Below are 20528 nucleotides of genomic sequence, written 5' to 3'. Positions count from 1 at the left end.
GAAACCTGTTTATTGAAGTGAATATAAATATGTTGAGTCTTTATTACAGTTGTAGATGATTTTTTTATTGACATGTCCAAATGGTGAGAAGTACAAACAGCTCCACAGGATCGTCACATAACATGTAGCAAAGGCACATTCACTTTGTTTTGTCACACAAGAAAAGAAACTTGGCTGACTCACCCTGACCATGTGCTACAAAGTTATGTGAACACGCACACACACACACACACACACACACACACACACACACACACACACACACACACACACACACACACACACACACACACACACACACACACACACACACACACACACACGTCTTTGGATACATTTTCTGATCCTTACACATTTTGATCAAAATGTAATATATGGAAACAAATGATTTCTTGTTCTAAAAGGTGCATACAACTGTACAACTGGCCGACTGTGGCAGTTACTGGTGTTGCATTTGACTAATCTATAAAAATATTTAAAGAAGCAGCTGCATTGGACAGAACTGTACCTTTTACCAAATGAAGCTATCAAGAGAGAACAGAATAGTCAGAACATAACCAGCTATAATATGACGACCAACCAGAACATTCAGAACCAACACGTCACAGCTAATCAACAGTTATGCTTTTCATTGGATCAGTGCTCCTATTCAGAGAGATTTTAACCAGGTTTTTGTCACCACTACTTACAAATACCTAAATGTTACAGTTTAGGAGAACACAATTACTGACCACCAAAGCTACGGCTGCCAGAAACAGCTGCTAAATTCGTCTTTTTAGAATCGTGTGCAAACTTTATTCCAGTTATTTCCACACAAAAGCGTGTCAGCTTCAGGCAATCAGCAGTGAAAGTGTTACAGACAAGTCAGTTATCAGAACTGGGACCTCAGCGGGTCCAGTACCAAGTGTGACAAATGTTTGATCTCCATCAATACACCAGTTCGAGCTGTGAAAAAGACTGGGCAGTTACAACACACACGGTTATACAGCAATTGCGCCTGTTCCAAATGTAGCTGTGCAGAACAATTGTGTAATTTTACAGTCTTGTTGTGTGTTGTTGTCCGGCTATTTGAGATCACAGCAATGACACTGTGGAAGACATTTTTCACAACCCTTCAAAGGCCTGTTTGAGGGTTCGAGGAAGGGTCTGGCACTTAGGTGTAACGGTTGAAGCTTTATATTTGTGAGACATTCATTTCCCCACGCCTCTTATTCCACCACAACAATACTCACAAATGCTGCCAGTAAATGGCTGTTGAGAAAAGTGATCCCACGCACAGTTCTTTGATTTATTAGTACGATCACAGATCTTACCGATTGGGATGGCCCCCCTCAGCAGCCACTTTCAGTTGCATATGGGACCTTATTTGTGACCTAAACTGAGCTGTAATTTCAATGTACACCAGGACATTAAAACTGCATGTATAGAATAATAAGTCAAATCCCATGAAAACCACTTTAAAATGGTTTGTGTTACTTCCTCGCCCTTCAAATAAAGTTTTAAATCCTTTTCCTCCTGTTGCCAAAGACTTCCTATAGATCAGGAGTCTTTGAGTGCCACGTGACTTTTTTCATCTGTAACACTGTACCTCTCTTTAGATGGGGGTGTTAGGCAAATGTCCATTAGAACCTGAAAGCGCAGCGTTACAAACCAACTCGCTGCCATGTCCACTTTGCTGTCCTTGTTCATTCCTTTTGCTCAGAAACACATTCGCCCTTCGGGCCTCCTGCTCTACAGGGGTCCTTCTGTCAGAGTCTATGGTTGCTGCTTGTGGGGCTGTTCTGTGGTTGCAGCGCTGTGTGATGACAAACAGAAATATGGTGATTAACAAACTGAGGGACAGCACTAGCAAAAGTGACACAATTACCAGCTCCTTTAAATAGCATGGGGCTTGGGCGGCCAGCAGCGCTTCCCCATCCCGGAGCTCTAATTCTCTCTGTCGAGGCTGCTTTGTCCATGAGGTCAGGTTTTTGCCCAGCTGTCTGGTGGTGACTTGAGTGTTCCTGTTGGATGGCGTTGTCTTAGACTCTCCTTGGTGCGTTTCTGTTCCTACAGATATGTGGAGTCCAGATCCCGGCTTGGCCATAGATTGTGTTGTGGGTATGGCATTTGTCCGAGGCTGGGTGTAGCTGGTTGGAGTTTGAGACAGAGGGCTGGTCTTCTGCTTGACATGATAGATGGCCATAGTCTGTTGGTAGCCATTTTCAGTGGACAGGCAGAGGTAGTGGCCCAGTGTGGCAGGGGTGGCCACAAAGCTCAGACTCCCATCCTCCAAGTTCAGATACAAGTCTGAGGACAGCCGACTGTTGGGACGCTCCCAGAGCTGCTGAGACAGTCGTGATGCAGCAGGACACTGCAGCCGCACGACTTCGTTCAGAGACACAGACACCAGCTCGCCTGGAGGACACGAGGCTGACATACAGATTATAGTTTGCATCAGAAACAGGTGTTTGGATATCACAGAAACTAAGAACAATGACCGTGCTTCTAAACAAGAATCTATTGGAAAAATCTGAACTTCACACAATCATGTCTAAATTAGAAAAGTAAAAGTTAAATAAAGCAAATTCATGTTTTATATGTTTGACTCACAGCCCACACAAAACCTCAGACGTGTGACTTTTCATGATTTATTTCATTCCTTTTAGACTTTTCTCCTCCATTTAATCTTCAGACTAATATAGATATTAAAAAGATGTTATACTCACCCGCAGGCAGTTTGTTTGGACCAAATCTGCTCTTGTGATTTAATGAAACACTGCTGCATGCCTCTTCAGCGTTTCCTCTTTCTATGTCCTGGGCTCTGAGGAGGGAAACCATTAACAGAGAAGGTGGGCACTAGGTTTCACAGATTCCCCACTGATGACCAATCCTCAAACCAGAAGTAAAAACATGAAATTCACAAAGCAGTCATCTATTAATTGGAAGGTTGGTGGTTTGATCCCTGGCTGCTTCAATCTGCCAAATATCCTTGGGCAAGGTACAAACCCAAGTATGATGTGTGTGAATGTTACAACACACTTTCACAGAGGAAAAAGTTGCACGGAGCGCTTTGAGTGCTCAGGAAGAATAGAAAGGTGCCAAGTAGATAAGAACAAGACCATTAAACATTGACCGAGAGGGAGGAAATTCCTACATGGATGTTGTATAATCCCACCTGGAGTATCCAGATGTGTGGTCGCGCCTGTAAATGATTCATTTAAACAAAGCTGTGCTACCGGCTCAAAAGCTACAAGGTCAAGAATAAAAGTTGACTAGCTTTGCACAGTTTGGTATTACCGACTCCTTCCTCAGCTGATGTAGTTTCATTGTGCAACCTTGTGTTTCATAATAAAATATGTGAGCAGATCGTGTGTGCTGAATGTATTAATCATAATAAAAATGTAGTGTTACTCACAGGTTAGTGTTTGTTGTAGAGACCATCACACAGACCCTACTGGCAGGATCCCAACCACAGAAGGGATCTCGGGCCAGAACACACTGAGCACAGGTCCAGTAAAAAGAACAGTTAGCTGTCGGGACCTTCACGACGCCCTCCGACGTGCCGATATAAATCACTCCCTGCAGTGGGACAGAATAAGCCTTCAGACATGTCTGTATAGTACTCTGTCGCAATGACATCATCCTGCTTCACTGTGATGGAGAAACTTTATCTAGTTTGCAAAACTGAGTTCAAACGGTTTACCTGCAGAACATCTGGAACAACACAGAGATCAAGTCTACTTTTTACCCAGACTTGCAAATTGATCAGTTAAGGACTCCAGCATGTTCATAAAAATAATAGATAACTGAACCGAGTGCACGGTAAACCTCTGGGACATTATGTCACGTCCCATTCGATGCAGCCAGTTTGCACCTCCGACTGTCCCTGAGCTCAGAGAGGTGATTCCCCACGACGCTATCTGCTGTCTCACTGGGAGATTCCCCTGATGCTGTCAGGCATAGAAGGCACGTGGGGAACATACAAAGGACTGAGCACTACTTTGAGTTGCTGCAATGGAATCTGGGCAAAATGGACCAGTCTGCCATATCATTAGTTTCATTTTGATCTTTCAGTGTGTCTTTGAATTCATTTGCATCCAACAATGTGACATCCTTTTGTCCCTGACGTGTCCGTCGGTCCATATCAGTATGAACGTCCAGCATGACCTTGAGATGGGTTTCCTACGTGTTCCTTTATTTTATTTAGCAGTGTAGCTTGGAGCTAAATAATAATACATAAATAATTAACCCTCAAAGCAGCACACAGGAACTCTCTATGGTCATTGCCACGTCTTTGTCTCCATTGCCTCCAATAGTCTAAAAACCTAAATGGAACTGAACCACCAAACGTCAGCAGCAGCGTGCACCTTGGGTATGGAGAGCTTCAGGCTCCTGACAGGCTGAGGCTGCTCAAAGACCTGAATCTCCTCGATGATATGGGCCCCTCTGAGTAGCAGCACTGCTTTATGCAAGTAACCAGACTCTGAAACATCAGAAAAGAAATCATTAATAACATAAAACTATTCAAGAAGAAGTGCTGAGAGGATATAACCTGTACTGTGAGGTGTCAGCCTGGTAGTCGTGGAAGAGTTCAGCCTTTGAAATGTGTTAGTTGTGTATTTTACTGCTCTGCCTGCAGTCCTACCTGTAAGCAGAAACAGGACAGTGTAGTGTTTGCCGTTGGCTGCCTGGACCCTCTGGACAGTCAGGTGGCTGTAGGTGTTTTCAGCAGACACCATGGTCAGGTTCCTTCCAACTGCTCGCACACTGTCATCTGCCAGGAAGTTCTCTTTGACAAAGCGCAGGGCATTGTCTGAGGCGTTGTGCAGGCCACACTAACACAAAAGTTGACACAAATTATTTTTGTATTCATTTCCATTTGTGCGGCACTTTTTTAATCGCACATTATGAGCAGCAGAGAGCGTGCCATCAGCGAAACTGCTCCCTGCTCACTCACTCAACGCTCTAACGTATTTAGGTTACACCTCAGCCTGTGGGTCTTGTCCACTTCACCCTGCCGACTGTTATGTTGCCCATAGTTACATGTTTCAAATCTGAACAGCGCTTTGAAATGTGAAGTAGAGCATTTAAAGAATTTTTAAGAAAACATTTATAATAAGGACTACAGTGTCGATGTTAATAAGTTTACAATATTCTGAACACATTAGTGGGTGTGTTGAAATATGAAAGTATGGAAAAGGAAATATGTTAAAATCTGGGTGAGATGAGATGAGAGATGATGATGAGAGATGATGATGAGAGATGATGATGAGAGATGATGATGAGATAGCCTTTATTTGTCAGCTGCAGGTCTTTTGCCCACAACCGAGATGACAGACCTTGCCGACCATACATACAATACAAACATCACATTGGGGAGACAGGTCAGGCCAGGTAGCGAGGAAAAAAAATATTGAAATGTGCAACACAAAAGGATAATACAGGAATGCACAGATATCAACACACCACAGCACAATAAACACAGACAGCAACATGGGAAAGAGTTCCAGTGTGTACATCTGATCTGGGACCGCTGCAATCTTTGACTGCGCCTCCAACTTTTTTTTTTTTTTGCCTGTCCCGTTTGGCTCTTTTGCATCAGAATTGTTGTCTAAAGGCAAAGAAAGATGCCCAACGGATTTACTTTACCAAATTGACCATCCCAGCCTTGCCGTAATGGTCCATTTGATTCACCTTTTATTGTTTATTTTATTTTCACTTACTGAATACGGGACAGACTTGACTGGGGGAAAGAAGGGGAGAAAGAAAGAGGGAAAGAGAAACAGCTGAGAAGAGGGACGGGGGAGAAGGGCAAAAGACAAAAACCAACAGAACGGGCAGAGAAAAAAAAATGCATATATCAATCACCTGGATCACCTGCTGAGAAAGAAAAAAGAAAGCAAGCAGAAGAGAACAAGAGTAATAGAATAAACAACATCACAATGATATATGGGAATATGACAGTAAATACTAAATGTTAAACATTATTGTGCAGCACATAAGATCAACAGAACACAGTGTGCTTTGAGGTAGGAGCCAAAAAGGGTGTAGTTTGTGGGTGTGATCACCCGTGTGTACACCTGTGAGCATGGACGCGCTTGTTTTTTGTTTTTTTAAAGGTTCCTTCATGTAATGATCTGCTAGAGGGTGTGGGGGGGCCACAGCCCCGTCCTCCAGGGCATGAAGCAGGTATGGAGGAGATCAAAACTCCAGACATCCAGAGGCCCCCAGAACACAAGAGACCAAGGAAGACCAACAGAGGGGCAGCCGCGCCACTGTCCCAGAAAGAGCTGAGGAGAGTCCCAGATGAGGGCTCACTCAGCAGCCGCGGAGCAGAAGCCAGGGGGAGTTGCAGTGACGCGCCCGTGAGCTCCGCCGGCAGCCAGCTGCGCCTGAGTGACCGAGCCCCAGGCCGAGAGGCCGGGGGCACCCCACCTCCGAAGTGGCCCGAGCGAGCCCCAGGTCCCAGGCCCCGATAAGCGGCCGCCAAGGAGTGAGCCGGTGTGTACCTGGACGCCCATCCCCGGACACAAAGAACCACCAACGCACCGATGTCTGAGGGAGTCCGCCACTGGCAGGGGAAGTGGTGGTGGGGGGAGATAGGCCTCCAAACCTTGGAGGGCCTGAGATGTCCCCAGAGAGGTGGCGCCTGACACCCAACCTGACATATAGACACAGACATACAGGCACACACAGATACAAACATCCATTCCCACCCTCATGCTCTCATATGCACTTACTCCACACTCAACCAACGTGGAGACAGACATAAAGAGACGCTGTACACACGATCACACTCCCCAAGCGTACTCTACGAACCGGGTCTAGGTACCCTTGCCCCTGGAGGGGGGAACTGCACCCAGACCCAGGTGGTGTTACCCTTTTCCCTGCGGTGGGGAGAAGCAGACCGCCCCGACTCCGCAGCAGCAGGGAGGCCCCACACTCCAGACCGCAGTCGGACGGCCAACTCCTCCTCCTAGCCCCCCCGCTCCAGCAGGCCGCAGAGAATGGGGGTGAGAGAAGACTCCAAACCTCCCTCCACCCGCTCATTGTAGTGTTGATGCATGTGTGTTCTAAGGTGCATTTAAAACCCAGGAGGGCTTGGAGCTACCTGCCAGAGAGCAGCAGGTAAGCGCATGGTCCCTCCTGCTAGCCCTCAATGTCTACGTGTATTTAACATTGAGAGGTGGGCAACGACGCCAGGGGTGGGGTGTACACCCTGATGGTAATTTGGACTCCGTGTATCGTGCCCACCCCCAAGATCCTATATGTATGTGTAATGAGAGTGTGAGTAATGTGAATGTCTAAGTTGTGGGATAAAATTGAGGCAGAGGCAGCCAGAAGGGGACAGAGGGGGGTAGCCTCCTCTGCACCCTGGTGACATACCCCTACTCCAAGGTCCTGCATGTGTGGGTGGTTGTGGTGGAGCGGGAAGAGGGAGGCAGCTGGAGATGGGGAGGGAAGGAAGGGAGGGAGGGGCAAGTGACCCCTCCCTGGGGCCAGCTCCCCCGCTGACCCCAGTAGGCACCCCCATACTCTGCGACCCGCCAGGGAAAGGGGGCCCAGGCCCATCCAGACCGGGGCCCAGTGCAGCAGCGCCTCCCGGCCCCACAGAGCCCGGGACAGTCCACCCAACCCCACCACAGAGAAAACTGCACCCACCCCACCATCCACTCATCTTCCAGACTACATAAGACAATAAACACCCAGGCTGAGATCTTCCTCCACCTCTCCTGTATCTCCCCCTCCTGCAGGAGGGGGAGATACAGGACTGCGCCTCCAACTGACCCGATGTCCAGATCAGAGGGGAGGTAAGCGTTGGAGGTGGCGTTGGATCCGCGGTAGGGAGGGTGATGCGTCGGTGAGTGCTTATCAGTATCAGTATATGTATGTGTGTGTGTGTCCATAGTTCAGCTGAGACAGTGTCCTTCGCCCTGCCAGGCTAAGTAAACAGTCTTCCAGCCAACCCAGGTGGCCTTGCAGGGAATGGGAAGGAACAGACTCAACACAGTCGTTATCAGATGCATTTAGAAAAAATATCATTTACTTTGGTAAACTGAATTTCCCCGGTGTTACTAAACAGAGAAAGGAATTTTTGACACAACTTTCCAAATAACTTCATCCAAACTTTTTTTTTCTTTCCAAAAAACCAATAAATACTGAGGTTAACATTATTAGCTCCCCGATGCTATTCTTCACTTTTTGCTGTATATCAGGCTGCAGTCGTTTGTTGTAGCTCCTCCAGGTTTGATGGCATGGACTCTTCTCTTCAGTTCACCCACAGATTTTCAGCGAGATCCGAGTCGGAGCTTTGTGCAGGTCAGTCGATAACGTTCACCAGGAGAGACGTACGTTTTAGTTGTTGTCATGTTGGAAGACAAACGATGACCCAGTTTCTGCTGCAGAGTGCTTGAGGTTTAAAATGGTCACATATCCTTCTTCTTCATAAATCCAAAAATAAGAAGCATCTCAAAGAGCTGTAGTTTAATGTCATCTGACCAAAGCACGCACTTCCCCTAATCCTGCTCCAGGCTGAGTCTGGTTTGAGGTCGTAAGTTCCTGTGCAGGAGTCAAGTGATCATCTTCTTTGAGACTCCGATTCCCAACTCGGCCAAGTCATTCACTCGTGTTGTGGCAGCGTTTTCTTAAAATCTTTCACTTCTGCAACAGTTGTTCTGTCCTGTTCGGCTCTCATTACATTTCTCGATGATACATCTCAGTAGAACAACTCGGAAACGCTGCGATAACTTTGAGTATCCATCTCCTGCTTTGTGAGCATCAAAAATCATTTTTCTCATGTAAACAGATTTGATTTGGTTTTCGGCTGCTGCTTTCTCTGTGACACACGAGACACTGGAACCTCAGTTTTAACTTAATTTTATAAGCTTTCAGCTTTAAAGAGTTAAAGCACATCATTGCACAACCTGGTTTGTTATTCAGGGATAATTTATACTGACCCTGGAAAAAACACTTTCTCAGATAATTCTATTATTGTGAGTAAATATATATCATTTATGCTTTCTAAAGAAAACTAGCATGCTTAGAAATGCTATGTTGGAAATCCTTTGTTCTGTTTTGTCAAAATTTTGACAAAAACTTGAAATTTCATGCTAATAATTTTATCCACATCTGTATAAAGAATGCTAAGCTAACTGTGAAAGTGTGAACTTGGTACCAAGAGCAGAAGTAGGAAGTAGTGAGAAAGCAGGAAGGACCAGACGGCAGTAATGACGTGGAAGAAGACGACAAATAATCGTGAAACTTTTACATCTGAGAATTAAAGTTTCTCACAGCTGTGAATATGTAATTAGTTTTTGCACATGAAGGCAGCGTGTGTGCACGTACACCCGCTGGTTCATGGAGACTTTACTCTAAATAAGTTTTCATAAGTAACCATTTACCTCGCCTGGATTTGCGACCTTCTCTTGAACCCGTGCACTCCACTGTAATGTGTCCCGGTTCAGGACTTTGTAGTTACCAGAAAAGACCGATTTGATGTCAGTGAGGCGGAAGGAACACACTGCTGATCGCCCAGAGTTGACAGACCTGGTTAATCAAAAACAAACATTAAGAATACAGTCACGAAGAATCAGAAACATGGAACTACGGCAAGCAACTTGTTTCATTCTTAAATGTGCGTCCTTTAAATTGTATTTCTTCTCTGTTGTATTCTATGTCCACGGGTGCACATAAGTGTCAAAATAAAAGACGAGCACCAGATAAGAAGTTGCAGCGCGCGTTTGCGTACATATCAAAGGCAGTGTTTTTGTCCACTAGAGTGGGATTTTCACGGCACATTCTGCACCACATCTCTGTGCGTTCATCATTTGTTTGAAGCCAGCTCACCTCCTGCAACCACTTTTCCGAGGATACGTGCTTCTTTTGTGGTTCGGACTCCTTCTGCTATTCTTTGGAGGTGGAGGAACACCAAAGTAACTGCTTAAAGGAGCTTCTTCGACATCTTTAAGAGTTCTAAACAAATGTCTGTCCTCCTCCAGAAAATCTTACGTGCGTTGCAACTTCTTATCTGGTGCGCGTCTTTTATTTTGACACCTGCGGACCACTTATGTGCAGCCCTGGTTATATCAACCCTCAATTCGCCCCTGAAGGCCACAGAAAGACTGCCTGGAGGACTCGTGAGCATGACGAGAGCCTTCCTTGACTGGTACAGAAGAGCACATCCCTCAGATTTGAATGCTTCCCCGGTCAGATGGCATGGATACATCACTGCAGTTTTCTAAATGCCCCAAAGATCAAATCTACGCATGCTTCACCTACACAGTAGGTCAAAGATCTGAAAACTGTGCTTCTCAATCTCAACTGCAAGTTTGTATTAATGGAAACATGGTGATTTTTTTCAGGAGACATCATCACTCACCACTGAGAGGTGAATATGCCATAAAAGAGTATGTCATCCACAGGAGCGCCCTCTGCAGGCAGGAGGGTGTCTATGTCCTGGAGCACATTATAGGGCAGCTCATGGTCAGCTTGGCAAAGCAGTTGAGCTTTTGCGAACGTGGTCCAGCGTCGCTGCAGGGTCCGCTGACCTCCAACATCACTCTGACAAATGAGAGAACACTGTGATGTTATCATGTACATAATATTACAGAAAGGTCAGAGTTACAGCCCTTTGACAGAATTATGAATAACAATCCTGACAGGTAGAAATCTTGGAGATGTCATCCAGTCATGTGGGTGGAGTCACAAATTCAGCTTCACCTTGCTGACTAAGTTCCCCTGCACCGTCAGACGCACTAAGAAGTTACCTTACAGGGGGATTTCTTAAATACTGACATCACTCCAGTTCATGTTGAGAAGATCAAAAGAGACAAAGTTGTTATTACAGCCTGTGATGGTGACATTCAGCCTTACTGACCACTAAAAGGGCTTTGCAGGCACATTCACCCATTGTATTTCATAAACACATAACATTCAGTGCATTTTAAGGTTTGTTATGCTATAACTGCATCTGTAGCCTTGGACACACATGTGACTGGCTGTCTGTTTCCTGTGTCTGAATGAGGACTATTAGTGTTTGCGTGACGGGTTTGGTCTGCTCGTGAAGTTTGTTTGTTCCTGGGAGAAAATTCCAAATATCAGAGCACTGCTAAATCTTTGCAGAATCTCTTTGGACGGTTCGTAGACACCGTCGTTCCCACTTACCACACAGATCTGAGAGACGCGGGAGACGATGAACTTGTCGATGAAGTCATACTCTCTGCCCACTTCAGTGAAGAAGAAATAAATTTTCTCTTCATCTGGAATAAATGTGGAACTGATGAAAGTTGGATCTATGGCAAACAGAAGGTAACATAAGCAGAAATGTCAGTTACTGGAAACAATGTGTGAAAGACATGGTAAAGCTGGAAATCCAAGTACATTTTCAAGAATTAAACAGAAATAAGAAACACTTATTACAATGTTTGTGATTCCCACCACATAACAGGTAACAGACAAGATGTGCCAGCAAACAAATGGATTGATACTGATCTAAGACGCCATAAACGTATCTAATATTAAAGAAATTCAAATATCTGAGGTTGGGGAAGAACTCGCTGCACTCACCCTCCAACCATCCTAATGTGTCATCCAGCTTCAGGTCGACACGCTTGCCCTCGCTGAGGTGCCTTGAGATGACTGGCCGGTTCCCCCTGTAGTCTGCCACAGTGCCAGTATAAAGCTCTCCATCTGAGACACATGACAACATCTAACATCATACTGACGAGCAACAGCGACACAATGAAAATATATTCGACCATCTTTGTGGCTGCTGGCAGCATGTTTGTGTGCATACACACTGCTGGCAGCATGGTTGTGTGCATACACACTGCTGGCAGCATGTTTGTGTGCATACACACTGCTGGCAGCATGGTTGTGTGCATACACACTGCTGGCAGCATGTTTGTGTGCATACACACTGCTGGCAGCATGGTTGTGTGCATACACACTGCTGGCAGCATGGTTGTGTGCATACACACTGTTGGCAGCATGGTTGTGTGCATACACACTGTCTGTAAACACGATGAAAGTTCTCAGTGGACGTGATTCCACTTTACACAGTAGAATCATGTCAATAATCCACCGTCTTACGTTCACCAAGCTGATTTATTGGTCGCGCTATAACTTGCATGTGTGGCGTGCGCAATCAACATGCAGAAAGTATTTGATAAAGATTTAAAATGTCATGTCACATTTGACCTCTGACCTCCTCAAGGTCAACAGACTGATCTGCAGGTCAAAGTGATAATGATGATATATGAAGCCATTTAAAGCAGTGTTTCTTACTGCCATTGTACTGAGACATGCACATTCTAAATATCACCTTACTTTGGACCTCCGACCTTCTTCAAGGTAAAAGATAAAATAAGGCCTTTTATCTTTAAAACAATGATCAAAAATCTACTAATGGAAAGATTCTGATTGGTAATGGCTTCATGTTCAGCAACACAAAGATCCCAAACCGGCTGATAATGCAGTAAAAGCACACCCATCATCGTGGATTAGCCTTCGCTAATCGAAAAAAAGGCATTTATAGGTTGGGGTAACATTCAAATAAGAGGTTTGAAATGTCCTCCAAGAACATGGACAACTATTCCTGAGAGCGATTAAAGAAATAACAAGAAACATAACAAAGTTCATACTGTGTTGAACCGAGTTCAGGCTCTGATGAAGGATAAAGGTGGTCACAGCAAACACTGCACAGCTGCAGCCTGAAGGTAATAAGCTCTGCAAGAACCATTACTACCCAGGTTAACTTCAAAACTGCTCGTGTTTGAAGTCATCAAAAGTGCTTCATGCTGTGAATTCCCCAATAAATCCTGCAGCTGTGCAATCCTGCATTTTCCACCAGCCAGAGACAGGACAGGGATAACTGGGACAGGGATAACTGGGACAGGGACAGGACAGGGATGATTGGGACAGGGATGATTGGGACAGGGATGACTGGGACAGGGATGACTGGGACAGGGATAACTGGGACAGGGACAGGGACAGGACAGGGACGACTGGGACAGGGACGACTGGGACAGGGACAGGACAGGGACGATTGGGACAGGGATAACTGGGACAGGGACAGGACAGGGATGATTGGGACAGGGATGATTGGGACAGAGATGATTGGGACAGGGACAGGACAGGGATGATTGGGACAGGGATGATTGGGACAGGGACAGGACAGGGATAACTGGGACAGGGATGATTGGGACAGGGATGATTGGGACAGGGATGACAGGGACAGGACAGGGATGACTGGGACAGGGACAGGGACAGGACAGGGACGACTGGGACAGGGATAACTGGGACAGGGATGATTGGGACAGGGACAGGACAGGGATCACTGGGAGACACCAAAATAGAGTTGTAATAATCCAGTCATGCTGTGGCATCATTTCCTCACCTACAACGAGAGCCGTATTGCGTTGATAAGGGTCATAGGGGCATCGACCTCTCCCTTCATCAGGCTTGAGGCTCATTGTTAATGTGTCAGTGTTCTGGGAAGACAAGGAGAAAAAGTCAAGCTGCTACTGAAGTGAATGCTAAATGGACCATTTCTACAAACACACAAAAAGGGAAATTCAAGCTTTTTTGTATCAAGTTTATGCTACAATCACTAAACAGTGAGTAACACTGTAACACTGTCACAGTGTTAAACAAACTAACAACTTAAATGCCTTACGATGTAGGTGCAGCGTGGACTGAAGGCGAACGTTCCACAGGCATAGATGTGGCTGGTGTTCAGGAACTGCAGCACACGTATGAAATTGGGACAGTCAGCCTGGAAACACAAAGTTTAACATTTCAACAAAACCAGCTCATGTAAAACTGTTAACGGTTTGTCTAAACCAGGACCTGTTGGTTCAACTTCAAACATTCTCATGTTACATCAAAAGGGACTGTAACTGCCAGCTCCCATATGGAAAAGAAATAGTAAAAACATATGATTTACTCATGAAAGTGGCCACTTTCTCAGTACTTTCATTTTTTTTTTTTAGTAAGTATACAAAACATACAAGTTTCATTATATAATTTTTCAAGGGATCTTATATCTGTTTTCACTCTTGTATGCTTTTCATACAAGTTTCATACAAGACAGATAAAAACTTTATAAGATTTATATATATCTTATATATATCTATATCTATCTTTTCCATATGGGCTGGAACATTATTGGCACCTTTGTCTCGTTTGGTTTGTATATTTGTAATTTAACAGGTTCAAAGCATTTGTTCATACATTCAAACAGAACACTTACCATTTTCTTTCCCTTCATGGAGCACTGCTCAAGGTCTTCATGTGAAGGAGTCCAGTCCAGCTGAGAGAAGAGGAGAGTTCATCAAGTTCTTCACATTAACCACAGCCGCAGGTTCGTGTAAAGATCGTGATGTGAAAGATCACAGCACGGGCCAGAACACATTTCTTTTCGAGACTGCATTTTTTTAAAAATACACCAAAAGCAGGCACTACAAGTTTTACAGTCACAAAGGATTTAACCCAGTTTGTGTTTGTCCGAATGTTTAGAAGGACCTTTAGAAATTCATTTAGCGATTTTAAAAAGCTGCCTGCTTCTACATAAAATACTGGTTTCTGCATCGTGGTCTCCTGACTTAAATAGCACATCAAACAGGAACAGTTAAAAATGCTTTCACTTTTTTACTGTGTGATTATTGCAAACTGTGACACTGAATGTGTGAGGTACATACGAGTACACAAACGTCAAACTAGTCATACTGGACGTACTCTCTAGTCCACAGACTGGATTATCGGATTGTGCCAAGATGTGGCAAGCTTAGCTAACATAGGAGTACACGAGAAAGGAGACGTGGAAAAGGTCCTGATCTAATTCTCAAACTACTGTCTGAACGTCAAGTGTGAAAAAAAATGAATGAAAATAGAAGCAGGCTGTGGTGTGCAGGCTACAAGGATGAAGCGCCAGGTTCCTCGTCTATCTTTGAGCCAGTATTTCATGCTTTAAACACAATAAATATTTCAATATATTTTAACTTGGCAACAGAGACTCTGCCTGCAATGTTTTGCAAAAATACTTTAGAATAGTTTAATAAAAATGTGCTGTTTTTCTTTTGAGTGCTTTAAATTTAAAAAAGTACAAGTGATGGTGAAGCAGTGATTGTACTGTGTCGCAGACACAGGAAGCTGAAGACTTGACAGCCAAGTAGTCCTTCTTGTTAGGCTTCTTTGAAGTCCACCAGCAGGGCACAGACATGGTTGTTTCACTGTCTCTGCAGTCGGGCCGTCATAAACAATTGGTAGTCACATGGACGTCTGTTTAGAGCCTCACAGTCTAATTCCTAACAGAGACCATCTGATCTGCATTTGCATAATCTCAAGTGACTTTATGTCAATATGCATAAGTGTGCATCTGTCAACAGTCAGCCCCTACCTTGTTCCTCAGTATGATGCTGTCCTTGTGGCTAACATTCAGTGCTAACACAGAGTCCCGGGCTCCAACATATAATATGTCCCCATCCTCACTGAGCAGCAGCGTGGTGGTGTTGCTGACATCGTGGCTGTTGAAGCGGATGAGACGTCTCCCAGGACTATCTGTTATCAAACAGCAGTTTGTATCAGGACAAAGCATGTTAGGATTAAATATCCACAGATAACTAAAAGGATCCAGATATAACCGGCTACAGAGTGTTAACTGCTTAGATGTCGAAGAACTCGGTGTCTGCGAAACGTCTCTTCCACGTTTATTATGCCACAGAAAATATTGTGACCACGCTATCTAGTCACTTATTCAACACTAAACACACAATTCACAGTGCACACAGAAAGAATCCACATTTCATTATAACCTGATTCATTTTACCTCAAAGCTTAAACACAATAGTCCATAATGACAAAGTGAAACAAGGTTGAAATGTAAAAAAATATAACGTACATACGTGTTCACAGCCTTTGCTACGACACTCAAACTTGAGGTCAGCTCAATTCTGTTTCCACTGATAATCTGTGAAGTGTCACGTGACTGGTGATAAATCCAGCTGATTGGATGCCACACCTGTCTAAGGCCCCATAATTGACAGTGCATGTCAGAGCACAAACAAAGCCGTGAAGTCCAACCAACTGTGTGCCGACCTCGGAGACAGGATTAAACCAAGACACAGATCTGGGGAGAGGAAACATTTCTGCAGCATTGAAGGTCCCAATAAGCACAGAGGCCTCAGGAAGAAGTTTGGAACCAGCGCTTGGAGTCAAAGGGCCGTTGTAAGGCAGATGATCAAGAAGTTCAAAGTCACTCTGACAGAACTCCACTGTTGGTTTGTGGAGAAAAGAGAAACTTCCAGAATGACCATCTCTGCACCACTCCACCAATCAGGCCTGTACGGCCAGGTGGAAAAGTCACCTGAGGGACTTTCAGACCATGAAAAACTAAATTCTCTGATCTGATGAGACAAAGATCTAACTCTGTGGTCTAGATACCAAGCACCATATGTGGAGGATACTCTGGAGGCACTGCTTAGCACCTGGCCCCTACCATCCCTACAGTGAAGCACGGTGGGGGCTGCATCATGCACCATCAGGAACTAGGGGACTAGTCAGGGTCAGAGACATCCTTGATGATAACCTGCTCCAGAGGTACTGAAACACAGCCAAGATAACAAAGGAGCGGCTTCACTGTGTCGATGTTCTTGGGTAGCCCAACCAGAACCTGACCGAACATCTCTGAAGAGATCTGAAAGTGGTTGTGCACGGATACTATTGCTGTTATTTTTTATGCATCTTCCAGAATTTCAACCTCTTTTTTTACTTACATGTGAAACAAGCACTGAAACAGTGCCCTGTACTTGCATTATAATCAGACACTGAAGTGTACAATCTCACAGTACTCCATCTAACATGATAACTGTCAACTACATTTGTGTCCCAGTTAATTTGATTAACATGATTTTGCCCTTTTTTTAAATTCATGAGGTTTCAGCACAATATCTGTGCACAAGAATCGATTTCGTATATGAAAGACGTGAGAGAACAAACACATCGCTGTGCTTTGTTCTATCCCTAATACATTTAAATGACCCAACATGATAAAGGGGGTAAAAATGCACGTGATGTTTCAAAGGCTTCACTCACCCATGGGGAAGGAGACTCTGGGAGTCAGTGTTGTCACACATGGGCACAGAAACCCCAGCAAGGCCAGGGCGAGTGGCAGCAGGATGGGGATCTCCATCACAGCAGGAATAATGGAGTCTGGCCTCGTTTACACTGAAGTTCACATACTCTGCTGTCCATCACTCCATCTGAGACACATGCACACACGTTACCGTACAGTCCTCTAATCAAATGCATTGATTTGTGTTGTTTCAACGGTGAGTTTGTGTAACTCCGTTAATGTTTATATGCCTAAGCATCAAAGCTACAGGTTTAGAAATCAGAGATATCACCTATGAGGAGAACATGAGGAGGAACATGAGGAGGAACATGAGGAGGAACATGAGGAGAACATGAGGAGGAACATGAGGAGGAACATGAGGAGAACATGGGTCCGTCGCTGCGTTTTGTTTGTTCAGCTGTGTCTTTGTTTCTTGCTGTGATGAAGAGTCACAGCTCAGGCAGCGCCTCGACGTTTCCACAGTGTGGAGATGTCGCTGATTTAAAAAACACGAACCTGAAGATGAGCTCGACCCTGTAACGCGACACATGCACGCGGACGGCTCCGCCAGCACAGCCCGCAGAGTTTACAGATTACTGCTGGGGCGTTTTACGTGGAGTAACGATGCAATGACGACAGTTTCTTGTGTGCTAAATAACTCTATCTTAGAAAAACTTACAGAGCGACAACACAAAGACAGAAAAGTCAGCTTACGTTTCCTTTCCTCCCCGTTTTCCTTCCATCGCTCCCAAACCACCAATATTCTGTCCAACACTCGCGGATCAGTAACGCGAGGAGAAAACGCTGACCGTGGTTCAGCCTTTACTATAACAACAATGCCTCCTCCCATTCGCAGATCTAGGAAGCCCGGCCTCCACCTGCAGGGCGGCCGTACTCATTACAACGTCCGAGCAACAGGCCCTCCTCAGGCCCCAGGTTCAAGCTGCGTGTACCAGGGGTCTCAAACCAAATGCGCTGTGGGCCACGTTAGTGTTCAAGTAGTACAAACAAACAAACCAACAAACAAAGAAACATTTCTGAAAATGTAGTTGTTTTTTAAATATCAAATATTGCATAATAAGATAAAACTGCATTTTCCTCCCTCTTAACTAACTGAAGCCTTTCATTGAACTACCAAATAAACTCATTGGTCCTCTCTGCCTGTGCACACGTGGCAGCACTTCTGCTGTCATTGTGTTCATATTTAACAAAACCGAAGTGCAGACATAAGTGTGCGCATTAGTTTGTGAGTCTGTCAGTGAACTAACACACCCTCTCATGTTTGTGCCTCTGCTCATGTTGCCTTCATATTCAATCATTTGAAGAACTTATTTTAACATTTCACTCAACAACAAACAAAAAAGTCACTTTAAGGCTGCATTATATCTCCTCACATCAGTGTGAGTAGGCCGCAGGTGGGCCCTGGGCTGTGACTTTAAGACCCCTGGTGTATACAGCATGGCCTCCTCTTTAACAAGGCCTTTAGAAATAATATGTGGACACCTTGGTGTGGGTTTGACTACTTGACTAATGACCAACAGGTTTCCATCTCATATCGTTTAGATGAGTGATATTTTTTTTATCTTTCCAGGAAGAAATAAGTAAACACACAAAACAAACAAAAAAGCAAAATCCTGACAGGAAACTGGTTTGTAGGACAGCTGTGATGTTTAGTCCAGCTGCAGGATGGTCAGATTCAACTTTTTTACACAAGTAAAAGTGAAAAAGTACATGCTCTGAAAAGTACTCAAAGTAAGAAGGCTAAAATATTATTCTAGTAACAAAATAATGTCAGTACACGGGGAATACCAACAAGTCTAATAAGTGGACTTAGCTTGTAGAACATGAGCAGAGAAAAAGAAGGAAATAGATAAATAAATAATGGCTATGTCCTGTTGTAGAGAACAACTTTGTCTCTAAACAGGGAAATGAGTCAGATGAGCACAATCATTTCTATTGAGATGTCTTTAGTGTGCAGGCTGTGATCAGCTGATGTGTGCTGCTCTGAGTGCATTTATACCACTGCATTCAGCAGCCTTTGTCTTGGCTGATTTCTATGCTCTACAGTAGAAAGTTCAATGACTGACTGAAGCATCACCAGCTTAACTTTAAACACTAGATGTAACTCTGACCATGAGCACCAGTCACATGCTGTTCAGTACTTTAACTTCACAGTACAGTAAACTAATAGTTAACCTGCACTAATCTGATGACTGTTTTTAAATAACACAAAGTTACCTTTGTTCAAGACACTGTCACATGTACAGACACAGCATCTGGTTTAAAAACACTTACATGTAAACTTTATATTTCCAGTTTATCAAACAGCATCCTTACCTTTGAATATAACTGCGCTTCCTCCTCTCCTGGTCTGTTGTGCTTATCTTTCTCCATCTCTGAGTGAAGTTCACATGCAGGATGTCTCAGGCTATGGTACACGGAGAAGTGAAGAGAAAGCAGTTCCTGCCCTTGCTTTGTACATGTCAGTAGTATATACATGACATCCAACAAGACAAGCCTTCATTGTGAGTTCGATTAAGTCTTCAACCAACCGATGTTCCTTTTTTGTTACTTGTTGCAGTATGTTAGCTGAACAACACGTCTCTAGTTATGAATTTTTACATTAGCACACAACATGTAAAGTGTTTTTATAAACACATATGAGGTCAACATGTGTCACGTGTGGACATACCTTTTGTTAGGAATCTTGCTGTTTTTCTTGATTTCTATCCTGATGCTTTGCTGGGGAATCTTGATCTGACTCAAAAATCTCCCTTCGGGTTGTTTCACCTGCAGACCCCGTTATACACAAACCAGGTGTAGCTGCAGAATCAGTCAAACCACACTGATGTGACCATCAAAACGCAGTTTGCTCTTTGAGACGATGCATTTATTAGCTTCATTTCAAAGTTCTTTGCTGATCTAAACATCCATTTAGCTGTCATGTCCCAGTATTACATACAGTGGAAGCATATATTACTATTTACCAGTATTCCCAGCACTAACATAAGGTCCAAGCCACAGCATGTGAAATTAGTGTTCTTCAGAATAAGTCACAGGCTTCACTGTGAGCGCAGCAGCAGGTAAGATGGCTAATGAGGAGAAAAGAAGATTGGGGAGGATTATCAGTGACCTGGAAACAGCCATGTGGTAACAGACTGAATGCCTCTCAGTATCAAACATGAAGGTGTTAAGACAAGTATAGCAAAAGTTTGTGAATCCTTTGAGATTTTCCATATTTTCACAGAAAAATAACATAAAAAATAATGAATTTATAAGTCAGAAGGAGAACCTAATCAATGAATGATATGTGCTAAAAAAGGAAGATTTCTGAAGAATTCAGTGAAAAGATTTCTTGTTGCTTTGCACACTGGAAAAGGTTACAAAGCCACCTCTGAAGAGTTCAGATACAAAGTCCACGTTCAAAATTGTCAAG

The 20528-nt window shown here is 44.2% G+C and overlaps 1 protein-coding gene across 1 annotated transcript; it reads right to left on the bottom strand.

The window, feature by feature from the left end:
* Nucleotides 1-213: 213 nt before the first annotated feature.
* On the bottom strand, nt 214-18154 carry sema4ab (sema domain, immunoglobulin domain (Ig), transmembrane domain (TM) and short cytoplasmic domain, (semaphorin) 4Ab). The gene is made up of 15 exons (XM_080862585.1): nt 17807-18154; nt 17074-17240; nt 15380-15540; nt 14234-14293; nt 13658-13756; nt 13379-13472; nt 11548-11670; nt 11146-11273; nt 10361-10542; nt 9384-9528; nt 4628-4817; nt 4350-4465; nt 3398-3561; nt 2709-2803; nt 214-2412 (listed from the first exon to the last, which is right to left on the bottom strand). The coding sequence occupies exons 2-15, from the start codon at nt 17168-17170 to the stop codon at nt 1595-1597; spliced, it is 2472 nt and encodes an 823-aa protein (XP_080718711.1). The 5' UTR covers nt 17171-17240; nt 17807-18154; the 3' UTR covers nt 214-1594.
* Between the last annotated feature and the right edge of the window lie 2374 nt (nt 18155-20528).

Source organism: Rhamphochromis sp. 'chilingali', assembly GCF_963969265.1.
Source record: "Rhamphochromis sp. 'chilingali' genome assembly, chromosome: 17".
NCBI classification, from domain to species: Eukaryota; Metazoa; Chordata; class Actinopteri; order Cichliformes; family Cichlidae; genus Rhamphochromis; species Rhamphochromis sp. 'chilingali'.
The sequence above is the reverse complement of the archived record's forward strand: the minus strand, read 5'-3'. Positions and strand labels throughout refer to the sequence as shown.

Excerpts from the sequence above, each read along its gene's own strand:
- sema4ab (XM_080862585.1), bottom strand. The coding sequence starts at position 17,170 with ATGGAGATCCCCATCCTGCTGCCACTCGCCCTGGCCTTGCTGGGGTTT. Across the intron at positions 15,541-17,073 it reads CAGAGTCTCCTTCCCCATGG|ATAGTCCTGGGAGACGTCTC; the intron begins GTGAGTGAAGCC and ends GTTTGATAACAG. Across the intron at positions 4,818-9,383 it reads AGGTCGCAAATCCAGGCGAG|TGTGGCCTGCACAACGCCTC; the intron begins GTAAATGGTTAC and ends CTTTTGTGTTAG.